Here is a 25308-nt window from a genome sequence, read left to right on the forward strand (position 1 = left end):
AAATATAGGAAATAATTTTGTGCTAAAATCTCAGGACATTTGCCATTTGTTTAATTTTTTTGTCAGGACGCAACTGCCCAAAGAGGCACTGTCCCTCGCAAAGTGGGACAGGTGGTAACCCTACAGTGTTTTACTAAAAAGCAACAAAGAAAGAAAAAGGGACAGACATTTGGGACAGGTAAAACACTGCCACAATGTTTCCGACAGATAAGGTCTGCAGTGTAAAACTGTGTGCATGTGCCATAGGGTGCCCTGTGAGACTAATAACATTAATTCAATTCAATCGTGGTTAAACCTAGTGAAACACTAGGTTTGCTAGCATTTTCCATTCATTTTATGCAGTTTGTTAAGTTTCTGATGTTTGGATTCTCGTTGCACTCACAAACCCAGTAGTACTTTTACAAGTACACTGACTATGCTAACTATAGTAACAATAAAATCAGGTTTACAAGTTTTTTTGTAATTCATGCATGGGTACCAGCTTTACTCAAATGGGTGAACTGCAGCAGCAGAGGCTTGACTGTCACAGACTGGGAGCAGAGAAGATAACCAGCCTCGGACTAGTGCTGGTCAGAGCACAGCAACAAAGACTAACCAAATCTGTCCACAACCCAGCCAATGCCCTCTTAACTGAAGTATAAGAATGCCTACTACTGAAATCTGTCAGCCTCTTGGCCCAATAATTGTGGGCAAAGACAAGAATAAGGGGGGGTCAACAATTAGGGACGGATTTAAAAATGGAACCTAAAAAGATTGTGAATGCATTATGGATGGATTTAAACACTGCTCTTATAAACTTAGAGAACTGCTCGATAAATAGGTTTTGCATTACCGTATATTTTATTATATATATATATATATATATATATATATATATATATATATATATATATATATATATACCAAAAATATGAGGCAGCAATCCGGACATACTGTGAAATTCTGGACAGTTAAGGTATAGCATGCTAATGGGTTGTGAAGTAAGTCAGACAGATTACACTGCAAAATAAAAGGGTTATTGCAGTACAAATGTCCAGTGACTGATGTTATGTACACAATTAAAAGAATGTGCTTTATAGTAGTTCACGAATTGCACAGTGTACAGTTAAAAAGGAAAATAGTAATAATGATAATGTGAACAATATTTTAGGCGTTACTCTCAAGAAAACAGTTTAATTAAGTTATTTACTGGATTTTATTTTTCTGTTGATCACTTCAGTAAGCAACTATATCACTAAATCGGAGCATTCCACACTGGCAATGTTGAATGCCGATGTACTTCCCAGTTAGTGATTAGACAAAGCATAAACTACAATACTTCAAAGTCCTCTGCAGTCAAACAGATGAAACTGCATTTCTACAATGCATTATTTTTGTAGTTACTTATTTAATACAAGGTGACAAGAAAATGAAATATCAACTAGAAGTACAACTTGGGAATGACGTACCTCTGCCACTATGCCACAGTTACTGTACTTGTGTGAGATTATTATTAATTTTATTAACACTTAATTTGAATCCATTCAGTTTTATCAAAAGAGCTCGGAGACCTTGTGCCCCTGGCCTAAACCATAAACATCTATTTTCTTTCAGCCATGTTTTCACACTTATTATAGTGATTATCTCGAATGTATATACCTATAATAGGATCATAATGAGCCTGCCAATGAATTTATCTGTTAACATTTTTTAGCTTCATACTGTACAGTGCAGTGTTAAGTGTGATTTCATGAGTACCAGTTCTTAAAAATCCCCTATTAGCTTTCTGCTAAGGTCCAGCTGAGAAGTGCTTAATGGTTACTGTTAAGCAAACTTGCTGTTTGTGCTATATATTTTTCTGGATTTACCCCTGCGAGGTTCAATTCAATAAAAGGAAAATTATGTGTGTTTAAAAGGAAGGACCGTGTGTGTTACACCCTGCAGTACCTATAGATCCACTAATAACAGATTTATTGGTAACTGTAAATATCCAAATCGAGCACCTCAGGGCATACCGCATTGACACCATGTGGTTTGCTAAGCTAAAGTTTTGCTCAATGTGATACAAACAGCACAGCCCTAACACTGTCCTAAATCTCCCTGCCATACAGAATTATCTATTACTAGTCTTATTTTGAAGCGCAGGTTGTGGTTAAGTAACAGATTCCCACTACCACAGGCATATGGGTCTCTCCTATTACTTTGTAGCAAATCACTTGCCTGAATTCTCTTTTCCTAGTATAGATTTAAAACAAAAATTATGTACTTAACATAAATTTAGACATTCGTGGTCTGTGTCTGCCTTTTCAAAAACATGAGTGGTAGCAGCAGGTGACAATTGTTCAACACCTCTAGAGCTTTCCCGGGCCCTTAACTGCTACCTTTCTCTTCAGATGGTGACTACACTTTAATAACATCCTATTAGCCAGCAATAATGTCATTTATACAATCTTTATATCAGTGTTTCTCAAACTTTTCTGATAGCGACCCACTTAGACAAAGCACATAACTCAGTGACCCACTAGCCCCTTCCATAAGTCACATGATTTAAAGAAAGGTCATAGTTTTAGTACTGACACACATAATCTTGACACACTAATTTAATGAATCATTTCCCCCAGTAATCTCTTCATTACTTTGCATTGTGTATGCACAAGCACTAAAATGACGCAATCAATTATTTTGCCCAGCGATCACTTCAGCAGTCTGACCATTTATGCACAAGCACTTCCCCGATGCATGAATGAATTATTTCCCCAAGCAACATCTTCATTACTATGTCCAGGTATACACAAGCACCAAAATTAAACACTTCCCAAAGACTGACACAGTAATGAATAATTTTCCCCAGTAACCCCTTCATTAGTTTGTATTGGGTATGCACAAGCACTAAAATAACACAATAAATTATTTTGCCCAGTGGTCACTTCGGTAGTCTGACCATGCATGCACAATCACTTCCCTGATACACAAATTAATTATTTCTCTAAGCAGCATCTTCATTACTATGTCCAGGTATACAAAAGCACCAAACTGAAACCATAGCCGGCTTTAGGCACCAGCGAACCCTGTGGCCACTGAGGGGCCCTGTTCCTGGGGTTCCCAAACACAGCAGGTTGCCTTACCCTGATATTTTGCAGCAGGTCTGTCAAACCAACAAAAGCTAGTACAACAGTCTCGTGTACTTAATAAACCAGATAGGTAATAACTCATATTTAAAATTCAGTGATATTGCTGGTTATAGTAACAGTGTTTTATCAAGCAACAGGCTTCACAATTCCATTAAATATTTTATCACTGACATAGTATCCCTGGCTTAGTTAAACTTTGCCAGTGAACATTTAGCCCACTAAAACTAACAACATAGCCAATTCTAGGTACTTGCAATACCCGTGGCTGCAAGGGAGCCACCTTAACCATCCTTGACTATGTGTGGGGGAGCCCCACAAAAACTGCTGCTGGTTGGGGAAAAATGAGAAAAAAATGTATTAATTTCATGATTATGCTCTTTAATCTGAACAGGTCTGTGATATGACCCTATCAGGATAAAGCTGATAATGAACATAAACAAGGTATAAATTAGAGAGATCAGCAGCCCAGAGTGACTGTTCTCAGTGCAAACCTTGGATTGTAAGAAAAGCTGATGCTTCTGCTGTTCAGGAATAGTTTTCTTGTATGGGAAATTTATAAATGCTGGCCGAACCAGATAGTATAACTCTCAGTGTCTTTGCTTAAGAATTCTGGGCAGAGCCAAAAATAATAGCAGAATAAAGGCTCAAAATCAGAAACATGTTTTAAATATTTCTCTAATTCACTTACATTAGTAAAATAACAACTTTTGCATCAACATGCATTTTTGGACAATAAGAAGTATAAAACTCTGATGTCTGCATTTCTTGACTGTCTGTCACTGAATGATTTACAAGCAAATCAAACATTTTATGAAGGACAGAGCAAAATTTCAAACAAAATCAGTGAAGGTCTGTGAAATCAGCGAAAGTGGCAGGTATGCATTACTCCTCAGTGAGGTAAATAAAAGTGACTTACCCCTGCTGCTGTTTGATGACTGCTAAACATCAGTCACTGATCTGGTGTGGCAGTACCAGTGTTGCACAATGTATTTCTAGTTGCTGAAATAAGTACAAAACTAGTATTACTATAGTTTATGCATGCATGTGCGAGTGTGTGTAAAAAAATCAAAGATTTTTTTATCTGTGCACACACCCAATAATGCCAGACAGTGAGGACTGACGAGGCATGCTATATGTATCAGTAGACACTTGAAATACATGACTGTGGCAATTTGAACCTCTGTGTTCATCCCAATCTAACACCAGAGGGGTACATAGGCAGTAACTGTCTTTTTTGGCAGGGTTAGGGGACAGGCAGTATTTCCAGATAGGACCTGTGTATCCTCACAACAACTGGCTTCTTAGTCTATTGTAAGCTACTATATTGTCAGCTTTGAACATTAAGGTTTGGGCACAATTTATGTCTTCCCTGAAAAAAATAAGACTGAAATTAGTTTCTTACCCATGATTTTTGCTTAGGCCACCAGTGGATTAAAAGGTTGGGAAAATGCTCTAAAATGCATCCCAGAGCATCTATAACTCTGCGGCTTTTTGTGCTTTTGCGTATTTGAGTTACTTCCTAAATGTTTATTACTTTGCTGTCTTGGTCAGGGAAAGTGTGTCAAAAGGATGCAAAGAAAACTAAAGCTAAACAGCAATGCAGTGGATTTCTTTCCTTAGTCATAATTTCTGTTTAAGCCATCACTGGATGAAAAGGTTGTACGAAAAGAAAAAAATAATGTTAAAATACACTTCAGAGCATGTTGAAAGCTATGACTTTTTGAAAAACTGAAAGCTAAGGCAAAATGTGCAAAAAGGAAGAAAAAAGGAATGTGCATAGTCTTGGGATCCCAAGATGGAGGAAGCAGAGGGGAGGACTGCAGGGTGTGTGTGTGGGTGTATGGGCCGGTGGGTTGGTGCATGGGTGTGTTTGGGGGGGGTGACATAGTAGGCCTAGGGCACCATTTGACCTTAGTCCAGACATGGACATAGAGATGTTGTAATATATCATTGCTGCAACTAAATGCCAGTAACTGGAAACATTCCACTGAGATGGGCCAACATAGCATGGTATACAGGTCTGTTGTAATGTAACAGCATTGTATCTACAGGTCAGTCTGTATGTACTACTCCTAAATGTTTGCAGCCTGAACTAAAAGGTTACTTAGGAGCAGTGGCAGTGACAGGGTAATACTTAGACTGGATGTGCCTAGGGGGCCCCCAACTTGACATTTTGCTGGGGGCTCCAAAAATGCTAACACCGGCCCTATGTTGCAAGCTTCCTGGATTGCAAAAATCACCTAATTTGCATGGATTTCACCTGCAAATGGGGTGATTTGCATACTGGGGCTTAGTCCATGCAAGATTAGTGCAGGAGTGCTTGTGCACGCCCCTGCAGGTTGTTCCTGGATCGCACGGCAGACATATTGCCTGCTTGAGCTCCTGCTCCGATCTTGCACTCTGTACAGGCTAATGAGAATCCAGGAGATACTCTTTCACCTTTATAGATAGTAGTTGCTTTTTCTTGTACTTTCCTTGCACAAAACACTTAATTCATTCTAGTTTCTTGTATTTCTTGTAATTATTATGTTATGTTTTTAACTCATGATATAACTATATATATATATATATATATATATATATATATATATATATATATATATATATATATATATATATACATTATATATATATAATATATATATATATATTAATATATATAGGCTCATAGGTTCATAGGTTTATACTAGGCTATCTGCCCTAAGGCATTTATAAGCCTAGCCCAAAGTTTTGTGGCTTACGCCACCCCTTATATGAAAAAATACTATTATATATATTATTTATATATATATATATATATATATATATATGTAAAATGTTTATGATTATTTGTTTTTTGCCTCTCATTTTGCTATTAATCTAATCCAGTAATTATTGTATTTGCGGTCTTTAAACATTTCCTAATATTTTTTCTATGTGCATTTTTTTGTTTAATTTTTTTTTGTTTGGAGAATTTTTTTCTTCCCGGGTCTCCACTGAAAACGGGCTATTTCGCCCCAATCTGACATTACCCGGTTAGCAAAATAAATAAATAAACAAAAATAAGTAAATAAATATGGGGAATTTGACCACACACACATCCCTACTTCTATAAACTATCTCTACATTTGCACAATTGCAGCTAGAGGTAAAACAGCAATAGAATGCTGTTGTCAACTAAATATGAGCTGGATATAGCACAAATTGATTTACAAAGATTTAAATGGGGAATAATTTTTTGTTGTCAATAAGATGTGTGTTAAACTAATTGAACGATTTGTGCTGGGTCATATTGTTTTTCTTGTAGTTTCACTGTGGATATCAGTTTATGTATGCTTACTTATATAGCTTCTGGTATTTGTCATCTGCTTACAAAGGTGCATCACCTACAGAAACTATATTTATGTTCTGTGAAAAAAAAATTCTTCAGTCATTCAGCTGCAAAATATTAAACAATGAATAACAAAACAAAGAAAAAGTGTGCAAATGAATACTACAATATAATTAACACTTTCATTTAGTAGTATGAGTTACACTAACTGCAAAGTAAGAAGATACGTTCTGGACAAAGTAAGTAACACAAATATTATGAACACGATCATTTTATTTATAAGTATGATGCAGATTGCAGTTTAAATACAGCATTGCAAAATTTAAACAATGCAATAAAATAAAAATAAAATTTCATATTTACATAATATTATAAGTAGAAATAATTTATACTTCAAAAGTCACAAAATTCCAAAACTCTCAAGTAACATTTTTAGCATAAATGGAGTTTGCCATGCGATGTATATGTCTCAGAACTCCTTTCAGAGGAGAGTTAAGCTGTTAGTCTTGTCAGTGCTAGTTCCCATGACAGCTTTGGTGGGAGTGAATAGCTATAGGAATTGGGGGACTGAGTAGATGGCAGGCTTCTAGACAGGAAGTGAGATCTCTAAAGTTGAAGGATTGCTAGGTCTAGGTGACCTCAGCCTCTTTGACACTGAGTTTAAGAGCTCAGCCTCCCACCCATACACCAGTAGTTGTTATATTATATATGGGGAGAGAGCAGAAGATGGTTTTTTTCTTCTAAAGTGGAAGTCCTTATTTTCCCTCCCTTCTTGTAAGTTATTTATTTAGATTGAGTGGAAGGTTACACTGCTCTAGAAGTGGTTTTAGTTGTTGCTGTTGTAACACTTTTACTTTGGCTAGGATCTGAAGGTAAACATTCTGCCACACTACCAGTACTTCGATTTTGAATGTCGTTCTAACATTTGTTGGTTCCTGTATCTGAACTGAGTCTAGTTCTTTGAATTTATCATTGATTTTCAATACTGTATACGCTGTTATTTTCATTTCTGTAGTTCAAATTGTTTCAAATCAATGACACCTTTCCGTTTCACTCTTTTTTTTTTTTTTTTTTTTTTTTTTAGACTGTGAAAATCTGTGACAAATCCAGAACGCTCAACAATCTCATGGGGTTATGGATAAAATTGTCATTGCCAAACAAATACATTTGATGGTGGCGCACAAAAAGAAAAGTAAAATGCTATTCAATACTAATTTCAGAGAGCATGATTGTCACTTCCATGCGGGCCAGTGTTATAGTGCCATTTTACCTATCAAACTCTTTTGTGCAAGAATTATGGATGAAGCCAAAAATATCGGAGTGGATGAAGTCACAAAATCAGGGACAAACTTTAATCACTGTTCTTATCAGCTTAGAGAGTCACCAGAATATTTTTTCTTTCCTTTTTTTATTAGCATTCAATTTCTGAACTTCAAATGTCTATCCTTACTTTGTGACTACAGTCCACAACGATTTGTCAAAAGAAACAATAATTTTATGATGTACAGATCAATGATATCAAGTAAACATCTGGATATCCTTTGAAATTCTGCACAGTTGAAAGACAGTAGCGCCATAGTTATTAGAGGCTGCCTAATCTGTTATGTACACAGTGGTAATGGAAGGATTATTGTCAATTTTAAACTGATGTGGAGCAGAGTTAAGTATGCAGGAAAATGAGATGCTTGGCTTCTGAATCATATTCTTTATATTAACTATTATGATTTGTAGACTGTCCTGTACATGACAGTGTTTTCATACACTCCAACTACACATAATGTAACCGTAAGAAAAATGTTTCTTACAGAGAAACATTTTTGAAGAATTCTGTGAAGTTCTGAATTACTATTTCCCATGGCAGGAAAAAAGGTAATCCTTTACTACCTTGTGAAAAACAACTTCTGATTCACTGATTTAACACAGAAAAGGAAATGCAAATATTTAATGGCAGCATAAAATATGCACATAATTTTCGAAAAGTTACTAAAGGAAGACATGAGTCACTAAGTTCTGAAAAAAAATTGACAGTGTCCTTATCTGCCTTAAGACTAATGCTTATGGAATATTGTTCTCGTATGTAGGCATTGTACAGCATAGCATTAAATAATAAATGTTAATCTTTATTTAAGCTGTTCCACTGGACAACATTTGAGCACAGCTTTAATTCTAATAATTAATGATCACAAAAATGCATTCATTTATAGAACTAAAGCACAGGCAAACTTATTTGACACAGTTTTTTGCATTTTTCATAAGGAAGACAAATATTTGTTGTACTTCCTCGAAAACAAATATGCATGTTTCAAAATCAAACTTGCTGTCTGGACCAATAGTGTGTCTCACTGAACCAATAAAAAAAAAAACATGCTGATCTCATGTAATTCATAGATATCATTTAATGAAAGACTGAATACCTTTGTTCAAATAACTTCATCAGTATCTGTTAGAAAATTGCAACTACACCTGTTAAATATAAAATTAATTATGTGTGTCATCAAATCATACCAATCACACATATAAATTAATTAAATACAAAACTATCAATGTTATGTTGTCCCTATCTCGCCTTTGTTCTTGCTGGTTGGGGCTCTGACTTGGCCGTATACTATAGCTAGAGGGCTTTTACTGGCTCAATGCTAGCCCCTATCCCAACATGCCTAGCGATAGTTACCCATATCTCGTTTGCCACTTGCAGCGTTGAGTTTGCTGAATACTGGCTCAGGCTAAGTGTTTTTTTTTCTCTTGTCTGTTTTCAAATATTTGGTTAAAAATATTGTTAGATATTATAAGATATTGAGTGTTAGAGTGTTTTCTTCATAGGTTAGCACTCTTTCTAACCTTCTGTTGCTGTTTATTGTTGTTGTTGTGGCCATTTCTTTAGGCCTACCTTGTCCTTGTGAACCCATTTAACTTAGAGGGTTCTCCTTTCTTTCAGCCCTGCATTTAGTTAAAGGGTTTTCCCTTATTTCCCTCTTTTTCTACCATTCTAGGAGCAACTGTTTAAGCTAGAGGCTCTCCTCTGTTAGGGGAGTTTGGTGTTTTAGCTTAGAGGCTCTTCCCCTTCCATCCTTCCTTCTAAGAAAAAAAAAAATAAAAAGTATTGCTTTATTGTTAGTGTCATTCTTGTTTATTGATAGCATTGGTCTTATACCATGTCTAAGGATTCCACTAAAGAGTCAAAAGCTTTAGGTTTTAAGAAGTGTGACTCATGCTGCCAAAAGATGTCCCTTATGAACAGGCATAAAAGCTGTGTTTATTGCTTAGGGGCTGTTCACCTGCAGGACTCATGTTCTATATGCCATGCCTTCAGTTCTTGGGTCCTGCAGGAGAGAAAAATAAGCTGATTTTGCTAGGCTTATTAAAGGGACCTTTCGATGCTTCTACTGAGGGTACAGTAAAATAACAGGACAAGTCCACTAAGCCATCATCCTCGTCAGCTCCAATTTCAGAGTCACCCAAAGCAAAGGACAAAACTTCAGCTTTGTCAGATCTGAGGGTTGGTTTCAACAAAGCACTTTCTTTGGCGGCTCCACCAGGAGTCTTGGAGTCAGTTGGGACTCACAAGAGAATCACGTCTCCCTCTTTGGAACCGGTGCAGTCTGTTTCACAGTCTCCACTGCTGAAATCTGTGGCAGGCAGTCATCAGTCTTCCACCCATTACTCTCGGTCATCCAGGAGTCTTTTGGATGATGATGTGGAGAGGGTGGTGAAGAGGCTTCTCAAGACTCTCAAGCATTATCTAAATTATTATCGAGCCCAGCCCATAGGGAAGTGGTGCAGACAGCCCAACCTTCATCATTATCGATTCCTCCTCCGACTCTATTGAGTTTGGAGCCGGAGTGCATGGAAGTTGTTGTGGTGGAAACATTGGTTCCAATTACCACCGGTCTCTCGGTTCCAACTTTTGCTCCGATCTACTCGTTAACCCAGTCTATCAAGGGATCTGGAGGCCAATGCTCTCTCTCTCTTTGGCTCCAAGGGGGGGAGGGATGGCATTGGACCCTTTTCTTACCCTACTCTCCCTCTTGAAGCTTCAGTGCAGGTGATCCCGGCTTCTGCATTGGCCTCGGAGCCATCGCCCTTAGTTCAGAGGAGATCTCCAGGCTCTTTGGAGCTGGAGACTCTTTCGGCCCAGGACCATGGTGCTTCAAGGTGATGAGGAGTGTGCTGTCCTCTGAGACTGCTCCACCCTTGGCTCCATTGGCTCCTTCTCCTTTGGTGCCGGTGTCTGCCTCTGAATCTCCTCTCCCCCCCCCAAGTGTAGGGAACTCATGATCCAGGATGCAAAATTGGGCAACCCCACCTTTTCTGAAACCTCCTCAGAGCACCCCTCAGAGGAGGTCCCTCAGAAGAGGAAATGTAAGAAGAAGCATTTGGACTCCCCTGAGTCCCTGATGTCAGATATGAACTTGGAGGACATAGAAGGGTCCTCACAGTCCCCCTCCGAGGATGTATCTTTTTAGACATCCTGGAAATCCGTAGACAGAGGGGTGACTGGAAATCCCCTGCCCCTTCTGAGGAGGAGTCTGTGTACCTGGATGCATTTGGTTCCTGATCCTCCACCTCTTGGATGTCTCAGCCTTTCGACCCACTGCTGGCCTTAGTGAGTCAGAAGGCATGCAGCTCTCCAGAGTCTATAGAACCATTTCTGAGGAGACCCAATAAACTCATAACTGCTCGAGATGACAAGCTTTTTCTGTCTAATGGTGTGCCTGTTGATGCTATGGTGGTGGCAGAAGCCACCAAGAAAGAACTAGTGGAGTCTTCTTCTTCTGTCCATCTGCAGAACATATAGTCCCATATGATGGACAGGTATGGGAAGCATATGGTTTCTTCAGTGGCCTTTACTCTCAGATCACTTAATAATTTGTCCCACTTTACATGCCTTCAGCGGGATCTCCTAAAGGTGTTGGGAGACACCCTACAGGACCCTATAGCTGAGGGAGCTGTTGTTAGGGCGGCTTCACAGCTTGTGACTTTGACTTCTGTAGTTAACTCCTTCATGTGGCTTATCTCTTATGCAGCAGATGGAGCGAGTAGGGCAGCAGGCACAGGAGTTGCCTTACATAGACACTCCTGGATGTACCGTTGTCAATTTGCAGAGCCCTTCAAGTCCTCCTTTACCAACACCTCCTTTGATGGCTTGTTGCTGTTTGGGCCTCAGGTAAAAGAGCCTCTTTACCAGGTGTGAATGGGATGGCAAAACTCTCTTACCCTAAAGGTCAGAAGAGTGGGAAGATGTGTTTCCGGAAATTCCAGGGAGTTTCATCTGACACAAATGCATGGAAATTTTTCCCCCAGGGGCAGAGGGTGAAATAATAACAGAGATTCCAATCTCGCAGCAGGGGGGTCTGCAGAATCAATGTGAAAGACATACCTTCTCTGGCAGGCACTTCCAGCTCTCCTGAATAGAGGCCCGAATGTCCACCTCTGGAGGCAGTCAGAGGCAAATTATTCTTGTACCCAAAAGCCTGGCAGACAATCACGGAAGATACATGGGTACTATCGATAATATCCAGGGGTTACAAAATTACCTTCCCCAACCACCCCTAACAAGAAAACAACAGTCAATCCCAGATATTCCATCCAGTCTTTGAGATCGAGAAAACCTAGAAATTCAAAGGTTGCTAGAAAAAAGAGCCATCTAGGAAGTCCCCACAGACCAAATCGAATCCAGCATTTACTCAAGGTTCTTTTTAGTTCCAAAAAAGACAGGGGACTGGAGGCCCATTATGGATCTCAGCAAACTGAACAAATCTGTCAAGAAAACAAAGTTCCAGATGGTAATACTGCAGTCTATTCTTCCCTTTTTGGGTCAGAACAGTTGGATGAGCTCTCTTGATCTCCAGGATGCATACTACCACATACTTTCTGGATCGCCTGTCCATTTATATCTATGCTTCCTGCTGGAAGCCAGTCATTACCAGTTCAGAGCTCTGCCCTTTGGTCTCACCAGAGCCCACAGGGTGTTCACCAAATGCATGGCAGTAGCTATAGCTTACCTGAGGTGTCTAGGATTCTGCGTGCTTCCATAGCTAGACAACTGGTTCCTTACTTCCACCACCAAGCATCAACTGATCAAGGCATGGGACTCCACAATTCATGCTTGTACACAACTATGCATCACCATTAACTATGAAAAGTCTTCTTTGTTGCCTTGTCAGTATATTACATTTATAGGAGCAGATTTAGACACAAGGGCCATAATAGCAAAACTGCCTCACAAAAGGGTGTTAACCATTTGTCAAGTTTCAGTCCTCATGGCAAACAAGAGAATCCAGGCAAGATTTCTCCTCAAGGTCTTGGGTTCGATGGCTGCAGCAGTTACTCTGGTCCCTATGGCACAGTTCCACATGAGAATGCTGCAGTGGCTCCTTTTTGCTCAATGATCATTCAAGGATTTACCAATGTCACATCAGATTTTGAGCACACAGCCCGCGGTGGTGGTGCTGCGGTAGCATTGTCGCCTCACAGTAAGACGCTGTCCGGTTCAATTCTCAGCTAGAGCGTCTTCTGCATGGAGACATGCATGAATGGGTGTAGTTTCATTGAAGGTTGTGCATCAGGCCTGGCAAGCCGGTATGTAAAAATCAGCTGCCAATCATTAGCGGACCAGAGTTCCGCTGTGGTGACCCCTTACAGAGAAAAGCCGAAAAACACAAACAAACATCAGATTTTGATCACGGAATCATGCAAGAAGAATTTAGTTTGGTGGCTTCACTCCCTTCTGGTATCAATGGGCAGATTATTTCTAACCCCCCAACCCATAGCCACAGTGACCACGGATGCTTCCCAGATAGGGTGAGGGGGCATTATCTAGGACAGACTGTTCAAGGGACTTGGCAGGAATACTAGTACCACTTACACATCAGTGTCCTAGAGATGAGAGCGATGCTTCTGGCATTGCAAGCACTTCAAGACTCTCTACCAACAGGGACTATAGCAATTCAGACAGACAGTATATCGGTAGTATGGTACATCAACAAACAGGGCAGAACCAGGTCTTATCCCTTGTGCCGAGAGACTCTACGAGTATGGCACTGGGCGATGTCTTCACAACACTTTCTGACTGCAATGCGCATCCCAGGGCAATGAAACGTGATAGTAGACAAGCTCAGCAGAGTGATTCTGATGCCTCATGGGAAGTTGCAGACTTGATTTTTCACAAATGGGGCCAGCCATGCTGCGATCTTTTTGCCATCCTGTCAACAGCAAATGCAGCAGCTACTTTGCCCTAGTCCAACCACTGGGACAGTCACCCAGGGATGCACTTGTTCATGATTGGCCCCCAGGACTGCTTTATGACTTTCCACCATTCCCCCTGATCCCCAAGGTTCTTCAGAAAGCACAGTCATTGGTTTGCAAGTTAATCCTCATTCCCCCTTACTGGCCTCATCAGATATTGTTCCCATTCCTTTGGCCTCATCTGCAAGGAGAGCCTTGGATACTGGACCCAGTTCCAGATCTCCTGATGCATCAGTCAGGTGCTCTTCACCCTTCCATCCATACTCTCAAGCTGACAGCTTGGTTTCTCCACTTCCGGTCTTTGCCAGGGTTCCCAATGTTTCCCTGGCAGTTCAACACATTTTGATTTCCTCCCATAAGCCCACTACAAGGAAACTTTATGCTAGTAAATGGAAGAGGTTCTCTTGTTGGGCAGACAAGAATGACATTGATCCCTTTATTGCACCCATTTCAAAGATTCTTAAATTTCTTGCTGAAACCTTTGAGAGAGGAGCAGTGGCAGCTACTATCTGGGTTCATCTGGCTGCTATTTTTAATTTCCATGTGGGAGAAATAGGCTCTAACATTATGTCCCATAGGCTATGTAAGCCATTCCTAAGAGGTATTACCCTCTTAAGACCTCCAATAAGAGAACCTCTCCACCCCCGGGACCTAAGTTTAGTTTTAGATGCCCTGATTCTTTCCCCCTTTGAGCCAGTTGTTTCTTGTCCACTGCAATTTTTGACATGGAAGACCATTTTCTTAACTACCATTACCTCAGCTAGCACAATTCCAGAATTACAGGCCTTATCTATTCATCTCCTGTACTTAATTTTCCACAAAGATAGAGTTTCTCTCAGAACCAACCCCTCTTTCTTACCCAAAGTGTGTTCAGAGCACAATTTGAATCAATCCATAGAGCTTCCTGTATTATTTCCCAATCATGGCAACAAGGCAGAGTATAAGCTTCATCAACTGGATGTTCATAGGCAGTTACGTTTTTATTTACACAGGACCAATAATTTCAAAAAATTAAACCAATTGTTAATATCCTTTGCAGAGAATAAGAAAGGTTGTTCAGATTCAAAAGTGACCTTATCTAAGTGGCTTTCAGACACTATCATCTACGTCTACGATTTGCAGAACAAAAAACTTCCAGGAAAAATTAAAGGACACTCAACTAGGGCCTTGGCTACCTCTATTGCTTTTCAATCCAAACTGCCTTTAGATTCGATCTGTGCAGCAGCTACATGGGCTAATCCTCATACATTTATCATTCATTACACAGTAGATGTGGCCTCCCGGAACAAGGCAACCTTTGGTTCCATGGTCCTGAAGAGTTTTTTCCAGTGAGCCACCCAAGGAACAGGTGCTGGCGACACAGTCCCAAGCAGCAAGAATGAAGATGAGAGAGGGTCAACATAACATAAAGGAGTTATGTACTCACTGTAATGTTCCATGTTTGTTCTTGATCTCGCCTTCTTTCTTGCATCCCACCCTCTCCCCCCTTCCTGGAGGATCGAGAGGAGTTCACATTTTTTGGCTACATTGGCTGAGTTTCCTTTTACCATACCAGTTGGTTAGACCTAGTCTTCCCTTCCTTTCTCTTTGCTGATTATTTACACCTTTAAATGTAATTTTTTACTTGTATAGTCTAGTGGGCTATCACAATCGAAATCTGGTTAACTACTGCTAGGCATGTTGGGATAGGAACTAGCCTTGAGCCAGTAAAATCTTGAGCTCTAGTATATGTCTGAGTTGAAGCTGAGGATCAGCTCCGAACCTAACCAGCAAGAAAGAAGGTGAAATCAAGGACAACAAACATGGAACATTATGGTGAGTACATAACTTCTTTTTTTAAAACCTGAAACATTGTTCTCACCTTACAAATCTTCTCCATCCACCCAGAGTTTACATTTTGCAAAGAACTTTTTAAAACAACCCTAAAAATATACTATTAAAATGAATTCTCATTTATTATTAAATAAATGAAGTACCCATTTACCTTTCTAATTTTATATTTCATGTTTCCTTTATTTTAAAATATGCATGATTCTTAAAGCAGGAAAACAGGTGGCTATCACAGATGAATCCAGGCTATTAGACTTATCCTAAATAGTGATAAAAACAAACAAAGCTAGGTTTGAAAAGCTGCATCAAAGGAAAGGAACATCATTATTCACAAACAGATAAAAATTGTAGGATTTATGTAGAGTTCTTTGACTATTCAAAAATTATATGCATACTTGCATTGAAATGCAGACATAGTATTGATTTAGTCTAGAGATTAGTGTCAAGCCAGTTAATATAATCTGCAAACACTTTGAAATAAATACTGAACTCAATAGGCCACGAGTTAAAAGTAATAAGACCATGGAAGCCATCTTCGTAATTGACGTGTGTCACCTGAACTCCTGCAGCTTTTAACCTTGTGGCATACATAATGCCATCATTTTGCACAACATCATACTCACATGTGATTATATATGCTTTTGGCAGACCTCTTAATTTTTCATCATTAGCAAGCAGTGGAGCTGCTCTTGAATCCAACAATCCAGGATATTTCTTTATAAATGCAGGATTTCCTGATTTTGGCTGTGCATAGATATAATTTTTCTTGAAAATTTCAGGCAAAAGGATACTCCAGTTTAAGAATGTAAACATTTCATGAAATGATGAAGGCACATGCAAATTGGAGGACATAGCACGAACAAGATCTTTATCTGTTGCAAAGTATTCACTCCAGTACCTGACTGCTAAATCCTTTGTTAGCATTATCTGCCTCCGGTTTTGCTGATATGAAGGAGTGTTAAAATCCAGTGCCTGGAGTGCAGGATAGATTAAAACTTGAACTTTCAGGTGTATTGTGACTTCTTTATCAGCTTGAATCTGTAATAAATTTTAATATTTAATTATTCAGATAAGTATATAATACATTTCTTTTTGTTCCATAAAATAATATTAGCTATATATATATATATATATATATATATATATATATATATATATATATATATATAATGTGTGTGTGTGTGTGTGTGTGTGTGTGTGTGTGTGTGTGTGTGTGTGTATATATATATATATATATATATATATATATATATATATATATATATATATATATATATCTATATATATATGTTATTGTCCCATAGTAAAGTTTTTGATGAAACTACAACATGTCATAAAGGAATAATGTTACACTGCATCGTATTATTGTGTTTATGTGAAACATAATATATGCTTTTGTATATATATATCTATATATATATATATATATATATATATATATATATATGTATATATATATATATATATACATATATATATATATATATGCACATACATATATTTACCCACTGGGGATACTCAACAAATCTGGCAACATTTACATTGTATGCTTGGCCTCATTTCCCCAACAATTCTAAAACACTATTCCCAAAGCCTTTTTCAGTCCTGGTTAAACCAAATGGTGATAAAAGTTTCCCGAACTGCATATATTAAAAATAAATCCCAAAACTACTACAACCTTAAGTCAATTCTATAGAATACAGTTTTTTTTCCTATCATTGATGATAAAATAATAATAATGTATTTCTAAAGCTAGCAGCAGATGCCATCTCCTACCCTATATCTTTCCTAACAAACCATTCCATTGCTGAGCAGAACACCCCCAAACTCATATCATCCCTCTTCATAAAGGCAGCTCCTCTACTGAGTTCTCATACTACAAGACAATTGCCCTCCTCCCTCCCATAGCCAAGATTCTTGAAAAATGCATATACAGGCAACTCCTTGACTATCTACTAAGCAATTATCTCCTATCTGCATCTCAACATGGCTTCAGACATAAGCACAGTACAGTCACTGCCTTGTTAGTCTTACAGACTCAATTAACCAGCTTAGAAATAACAACCAGCTCATTTCATCTATCTTTCTTGATATGTTTAAGGCCTCTGATACCGTATCCCACCAAACGCTACTAAATAAGCTAGCTTCCTTAAACCTAACCCAGCCAGCCCTCTTCTGGTTTGTCAGCTACTTAACTGACTGCCAACAGGCAGTTAAGTGGAAAAATTAACTCTCCACCCTATTACCAGTCTCAGTAGGAGTACCCCAAGGCTCATTTCTTGGTCCATTGTTCTTCAACATATTACATATTCACCAACAGGCTCAGCAGAGCCACCCAGCATGCAACCATTATTCAATATGCAGAAGACTCTTCACTCATATGTACAGCTCCCTTCCTAGCAGAACTCCTACAAATAACCCAACAATTTTTCCAATACACTGAAAAATACCTCTCAGACTCTCAACTCATACTCTGTCCAAATAAAACAAAACTTCTGCTCTTCACTAATAGCAACATTTCTAACAATTGTCCCCCTCCACCGTCTACTCAGCCAATAAGGCTAAAACTGAATCTGTCCAGCACACCAAACTCCTTGGAGTCACAATTGACAACAACCTAAAATGTGACAAACACCTCACTCTAACTATCAAAAAGGTCCACATTAAGCTAGGCTCACTATACAGAGTCAAGCCATACCTAATCAAGGCCACTAGACATTTCATAGCTAGGACTCATCTACTCTCTAACCTTCTGTATGCCTCACCAATATTCACTAATCTCAGAAAATCAAGATTTAAACAAACTGGAGTCCTGCTATAACAAAATCGCAAGATTCACTACTAACCTCCTTTACAGATCACATCACTGTACAGCACTTCATAAACTAAATTGGATTGAACTACCCAATCTCCTATCCTACTTACTTTCTTTCATTCCATCTTCCACCATCTAGACAACTGTCTGGTACTCAAGAGCTTAGTGTAGCCCTACTGAAACAGCAGACTACTAGTATCCTCCAACAAACTATTACTCAAAGCAACTAAATCTAATAATTGTTATGGTAACTCTCTTCTTCCAACATATATCTAAGTCCTGGAATTCCATGCCTCAGACAATACTAAATTCTAGCAACACATCCAGTTTTAAACTACTACTAACTCATTAACCCCGAGTAGCTTCTCATGGCGCCTGTGTGTTTAACACCAAGCGCGCCATGAGAAGATAGTTATTTTAAGCTCTTAATCCTGAGTGCCTTCCTGAAGCGAAAGAAACTGTAGTGCAAATCTGTAGTTGAACCTAATGTATAACACACTGACATCTTAACTGAACCTGCAAATTACACTATATAGTTACGATTCAGTGTGTTTTTACATTAATCTCACATTCAAGTTTTACTTCTAATTCAGTTTAAAAGGTTTTTGATAAGCAAGTGGTGGCAGCCAATCGGATTCTTGCAAAACAAGCCACCACTTGCATACAGCTCCACCCCCAACTTAATTTTCTTTTGTTTTATCCCAATAAATAGAGAGTCCAGCATATGGTATTTCTTTTCTTTGGAATAATTTTTGGAGACGTTAACTGCTACTGAATCCCTCTATTTTATTTCTGCACTCATAGATCACCAGAGATAGCCATTGACCCTCACTGGCATTTGCTGCAAGGAGTTCCTGGTTAGACTATCCAAAAGAACTGCTCTTTTATACCCCATTAGGTAAGCTGTTGCTTCATATCCATCAGAAAATGCGTGCTAACACTAATGGATAGCTATAAGTGGAGTTGGATTTAATGTTACAAGGCAAGGATTTACAATTACTGCTGTAATTATTGCATTTATTCGATGCGGAACACTGCTGTCGGTACTTTTCTGTTATCGGGGCAACACTTCTAACGCAGTAGCACAAATGAGCTAACTTAGCCTGTTTAATGTGATAGGGCAATATTTAAAATGTCCCAGATTTGCAGTCTTTTTTCCCTCACTATTTGTGACTTTATCTCAGATTCCTGAAAGAACCAAGAGCATTGATTTTGCCACTGATCAATGATGGTGACTAACAACAGCTAAAATGTGTCAGAAGAATACTGATGTGAGTGCCAAAGGCCGACAGTTTGAAGATTCTGAAGAAAGGCCAAACCTTGTCGCCCTCTGTCCTGCGAGCTCTAAAACTGCCACTGGGACAGCCTGCAGGGCTGGCCTGAAATGTACATAGTAATTTATGTAGCTCTATGTGGCAGCATGCAATTTCAGCTGACTCAGAATTACAAGTTTTTTTTTTTTTATTATTATAATTTACTTACTTATTTGCTTTGTTGGCTGGGAAGGTAGGATCTCAGTAGACTTGTGGAACAGCTTAAATAAGCTGAAGAGGCTTAAACTGTATGTCCCCCTGGGCAGCTTAAATTTCAGGCAACAGAGTAGGTAGAAAAAAAAAACACTTGGCAGTTACACCATAGTTGCTGGTGTACAGTCCATTTTTGCACTAGTGGGATTAAATTACGGCGAGGTACATTTTACATGGAATCAAAAACACTGCAGGAAACAGGTGAAAGGGACCCGTTTCCTCAATAGGATGTGATTTTAAGTGGGGTTAATTATGGTTAGTGAAGGGGGAGGAGATGAAGAACTTTTCTGTTATCGGGGCAACATTTGTAATGTGTGCTTGGAGTATTAGCAGGCACTCGCATTTGTTTCACAGCTCCCGATGACGATCCTCAGTGGTTCACTACCAATTGAAACATTATACTAGAAACAGAACAAAAGTACGACACAAACTCAGAGACTGCAAAATGAGAGACATCTGACAGGTATACCTCTCCCCCCTGTATGCGCTGGTATTGTGGATAAAGCCAAAAGGAATCAGGGTTGACAGACAAAGATCACTGGCAGGATTAATGAACAATTAATCATAATTTATAAATACAAATAACTTATTCACATTTCAATCTGTGTGCGTGTGCTACCGCATTTGAAGTGTTGCCCCGATAATGGAAAAGTACCCTGCTGTCTATAAAGTAATGCAATACCACTGTCATCAGTTTTTGGAAGCGCTGTTGTTGTTAGATCTTTCTTAGCAGAGCAGTTGCATCTTTGGATTTACTGACTGATCCCCTGTTATTGCTCAATCTGTCCGTGAAACTCTCTTGCTGTATGTAATAACCTTCTTTCTCTCCTTCAGTTGTTGTGGCCACTGAGGGCAAGAGGGCTAGGGGGAAGCTAACATAGTTTTCATAGGTTAATATTAGGCTATTGCTTTGGTAGATCAGTTTATCAGTATCCATAAACATGCATAACTGTTTTTCAAGCCCTTCTGTTTGCCCTGGATACACTTAAGAAGGGACATTGAGCTACTCAGTTTTATGTAGGAAGTCTAGCCCATAAAAAGATGGATTGTGTGTTTGACACAGAGAGAGAGCTTCCTTGCCAACAGGTCCTTTTTATGCTATAGTGGAATTTTAGTTCCCATAAGCAGGTGCTGAGAGTGCTATTCATTTTGTGCATGTGCAGGAATTCACATATGACTGAAGACTGTGTAGGCTAGACAGAGGTCCCTTCTCAATAATCTGTAGTAGATGGAAAATGGAGAGAATGCTAGAGGTCTGTATAAAACAAGGAAAACTTGAGTTTTCCTCTACTGCAAAACCAGTGGAAAGCGACAGCCAGTCACTAAGTTCATATTTCTTATTAACCAAAACCGTCTGAAGTTACAGGTGTCGAGCCTAGTTTGCAGTGTGTGTGTGTGTGTGTGTGTGTGTGTGTGTGTGTGTGTGTGTGTGTGTGTGTGTGTGTGTGTGTGTGTGTGTGTGTCAGTGTGATTTTTCATGTATGCTTTTTTGTGTGTGTGTGTTAGAATGGAGTCCTGTGATTTCATAGTGAGTGAGCTTGCACTGCTTAACAGTAGTCACATTGGTTTAGTCTGTTTTTTAAGTGTGTGCGTGTGTGTTATAGAATGGAATTCTGTGATTTCATACCTTTAAATAGGGGCTGCATGTCCAGTTGGTCTACCTGGTTAAAAATGAGAATTATTGCTATTATAATTAGTTTTATTCACCTTTTTTTACATTTAAAGGTAGGACTAGATAAATGCTGTGTGATGATTGTGGAGAAGGGTACCCTGTATTTATTTTGTGCAAGTATGAGGATGGTTGGTTACAGCATTGCTTATTTTGTCGTGTCCAGGGGACAAGCAACATATTGATGTTTTGTAGGTCTTCTTATATCTCCCTATACATACATAGTCAGTTAAAGGTTTGCTGAGCTTTTCCCATTGCTTTGCTCATAAAGCAGTTTATTGTTATGAAAAAGGTTGCACTCAGCAAGTGTGTTCTGTTTAGCTAATTGATTTTGCAGTTACCATAGCTGACATATCTAATAAAGGCATTCAGGACATGGAATAAGTAATGGTGTGAATCAGAACACAATTCCTTGCTGAAATGTTTTTCATTCAATGATCCTAATCACAATTTCTTTACATGTGTTTGGTCTACAAAATCCAATTATATAGGTCCCATTTGAAAGATCATAGTGTATGTTACTGCACTGCATGATGAATGTGTCTTTCCATTGCATTTGATTTATCTTGTTTGTATTTATTTTACATTTGTTGATTTGTCCTTGATGGATTAATTTAGCTTTGTTACTTTTATTCAGAGTAGTTTCTTCTAACCTTATCATGTTATGTTACTATCTGCAGTATTTTAAAAATGTTGCTCAGCCCAGAAATCAATGTATGCATTAGTAGGCCAATATGCATTATTACAGATAAGGATGTCTTATATAATAATATATGTATATATATATATATATATATATATATATATATATATATATATATATATATATATATATATATATATATATCTATATATATATATCTTATATAATACATTTTTAATGAATTTTTACAGTTCAGATGAATACTGTCCTATTTATACCAGAATCACGGTTTACGTCTTTAGAATTGGTAATTGTGATGATGTGTGTTTTATGTATCTGTCATAAGTATGACATGTTCTTTTACTGATCCTCTGTCAATGTTTCACTTGTTGGATATGCCTGGTTATAGGAAGCATTGTACTTGATTGGTCTGAAGTATGCTGAATAAAGTGGAACATTGACTTCCTTGGACCAAGATACTTTACCTTTGTTTGTACATTGAAAAACATAGAATGATTTCCTCACATGTGTAGACATGTGATGGTCAAAGGCTAGATTAATGTCTGTGTGTGCCCCCAAGTCCCTGACTGCTGAGTCAAGTCTTAGGCATGTGGTATCAATATGACAGTCCCAAGGGCTGGCTGACTTCCTAGAGGATGCTGTTATGTATTTCTTGGCAAGTTTGTGTTAGTCCACGGCTCAGATACCAGTTATTTGTCTGTGTTAGTCCTTTATTGAGAGCATTTGTGGCACTGTTTCATTTGAGGATGTGCACACACCTTGTGGTTGTCCTTGGCCTGGTAGGAGAAATGTACCTCAGAGTTGGCTTTGCTAGATTTTATTTGTCTTCGGATGTGTTTAGTTTTATATAGCTTTTATCTTGCTGGGTGCTGCACCTCCTACTTTTGGCCATGAATTTCTTCCTTCTGTTACAAGGCCCATTGATGTTGTGATTCCACCAAGGGTGGCTGTTATTTATTTTGGTTAAGCTGATGGGTTGCATGGTCAGTGCTTCCAATAATACATGGGTTTCCTGGGTCCCAGATAGGGGCCTATGTCTTGAAAGTAAGTGCTATAGGATTTGGCTTATGGCACTTTCAAGATGGAGAAGCTCAAGTTCATTGTCCTGTTTGATGTGCCATGAGTCCTACACAACCACCTTTAGTAGTTTTCATAAGTAATATCTGCATTTTAAACCTGCACCAAACTGCTGTCTGGGTACTTTGCTACTTGGAATTTCTTATTGCAGCATAAAATGAACAAGCAAGAGTAGTTGGCATTGCAGTCATTTGATTTTTTTTTGTATTCTTTATATTTACAGCCTCTAGCATATGTTTCACAATTTTTTAAAATTATATGAAGTAGTTAAATGTGTTTGCCGTTCTTTAGAATGTGGTTATTGTACTACTGTGTAATTTTAGTTTTCATAAGTTGTTGTGTCTTTTGGCTTTTCCCGGTTAGGGGTCGCCACAGCAGAACTCCGGTCCACTAATGTTGGTAGTTGATTTTTACATGCTGAGTTACCAGCCCTGACACACAACCTTCAACGAAGGTACGCCCATTCACATATGTCTCCACGCAGAAGACTATCTTGCTGAGAATCGAACCAGACAGCATCTTACTGTGAAGCGACAACACTACCACAGCACCACAACCACAGGTATAAATATATGCATTTTAAACCTGTACCGAACTACTGTCTGGGTACTTTGCTACTTGGAATGTCTTTTTGCAGCATAAAATGTCATTTGCTTTTATCTGATTGATGTTTTTGTATACGCAAATATAAAATAGAGCTTTCAGTATTATTAAAAATGTAGGCTTTTGTGATCAGATGCTGTTCTTCTTTGGTTTATCTTTTGCCAGTATTGCACTAAGTAGAGTTGACATTGTAAAAGGTGTTAAGTGTGCTACTTATGTATGGGAAATAAACTAAGAATCCTTTGTACAGTGTTTGAAGTTTTAGAACAACCTTGGGCATGTATTAAGTGATAGTGGATTGCCAAGTCTGTTTGTGTTATTACAGGTAGTATACTTGCTTTTGATGCAAAAGGCTGTGGGAACTACTTCCACAGTATGTAGATGGACTGCTGATACTGTACTGTGTTGTACTTTTTACTTTGGCAGAGATACCTAGTAACTATGAACTTATCAGTTTGCCATCCATTCCCTAATGCAATCTTACTAGCTTACTAGCACAAACTCTAGCTTTGCCACTAATCAGTAAGCCATGGAAAATTACTTTTTGAGGTCCTAGCAAGCTATAATATTCTTTTCCTAAGATTAAAAAGTATTGCCTACCATAAAATGCTCTACTACTTTTACCACAAACCCACATACTGCAAGTCATCAAAAACAAAATCCACCATTAACAGGCCTGCTGGTAAACAGACTTGCTCATTAGTTCCTTTTAGTACAACTTAGTCCGCATGGTGGCTCCATCATTAAATATAATATACATATATATATATATATATATATATATATATATATATATATATATATATATATATATATATATATATATACTATAAAGATTTATTTTTGTAAACAACTTGTGCCATGATATGAATATGGTATATATGTGTTTCTCTTACCAAACTACATGAATGGCTAATAGCTGTACTTCCTATTACTTACAGATCAGCCACATAAGGTTGAAATTTTCTCTAGGCTTATTGCATTTCTGATTATACTCAGTAGTTATCTGAGTGAGATAAAGGTAATTACTTGCTGACTACTACCTGCATGGAGCTGTTATATTTTGGGATTTTTTTCTGGCCTTTGTCAGTAATGTGTGCAACTTAGGTGGGAGGAAGGGCTAAGTGTTATACTATTTTACTGAATTACTGTATTACATAACAGCAGCACAAGGTAATATAATTAATGCCTATTCAACAAGTTATGAGCAGCAAATATCACCTGTGTCTGAGCATGCATACCTTTGCAGTAATGAAAGGCAGGCCATTATCACCTTAGCAATAAGTCAGTTACAATATAGCACTGAGTCATTATCACTTTTCAGGTAAAACTATCCGGAGCTGTCACTGTTATTCACATAAGTACATCTCGTTATCACATTGATGAATGCACAAGCCAGATTGTTTTTTTTTCTCTGCTTGTAGTCATCGCAAGCCATCCCTCCATTCTTCATCTACCT

General features: G+C 38.4%; 1 protein-coding gene across 1 annotated transcript in view; it reads right to left on the bottom strand.

Moving 5' to 3' along the window:
- Nucleotides 1-15895: 15895 nt before the first annotated feature.
- LOC122801056 (arylacetamide deacetylase-like) overlaps nt 15896-25308 on the bottom strand; it is a 491398-nt gene continuing 481985 nt past the window's right edge. Inside the window, exon 5 of the mRNA XM_044070539.1 lies at nt 15896-16533. Within this exon, the coding sequence (XP_043926474.1) occupies nt 15925-16533 (609 nt within the window). The 3' untranslated portion in view covers nt 15896-15924. The remainder of the gene's footprint in view (nt 16534-25308) is intronic.

Source organism: Protopterus annectens, chromosome 4.part1, assembly GCF_019279795.1.
Source record: "Protopterus annectens isolate FY-2018-M chromosome 4.part1, PAN1.0, whole genome shotgun sequence".
NCBI classification, from domain to species: Eukaryota; Metazoa; Chordata; order Ceratodontiformes; family Protopteridae; genus Protopterus; species Protopterus annectens.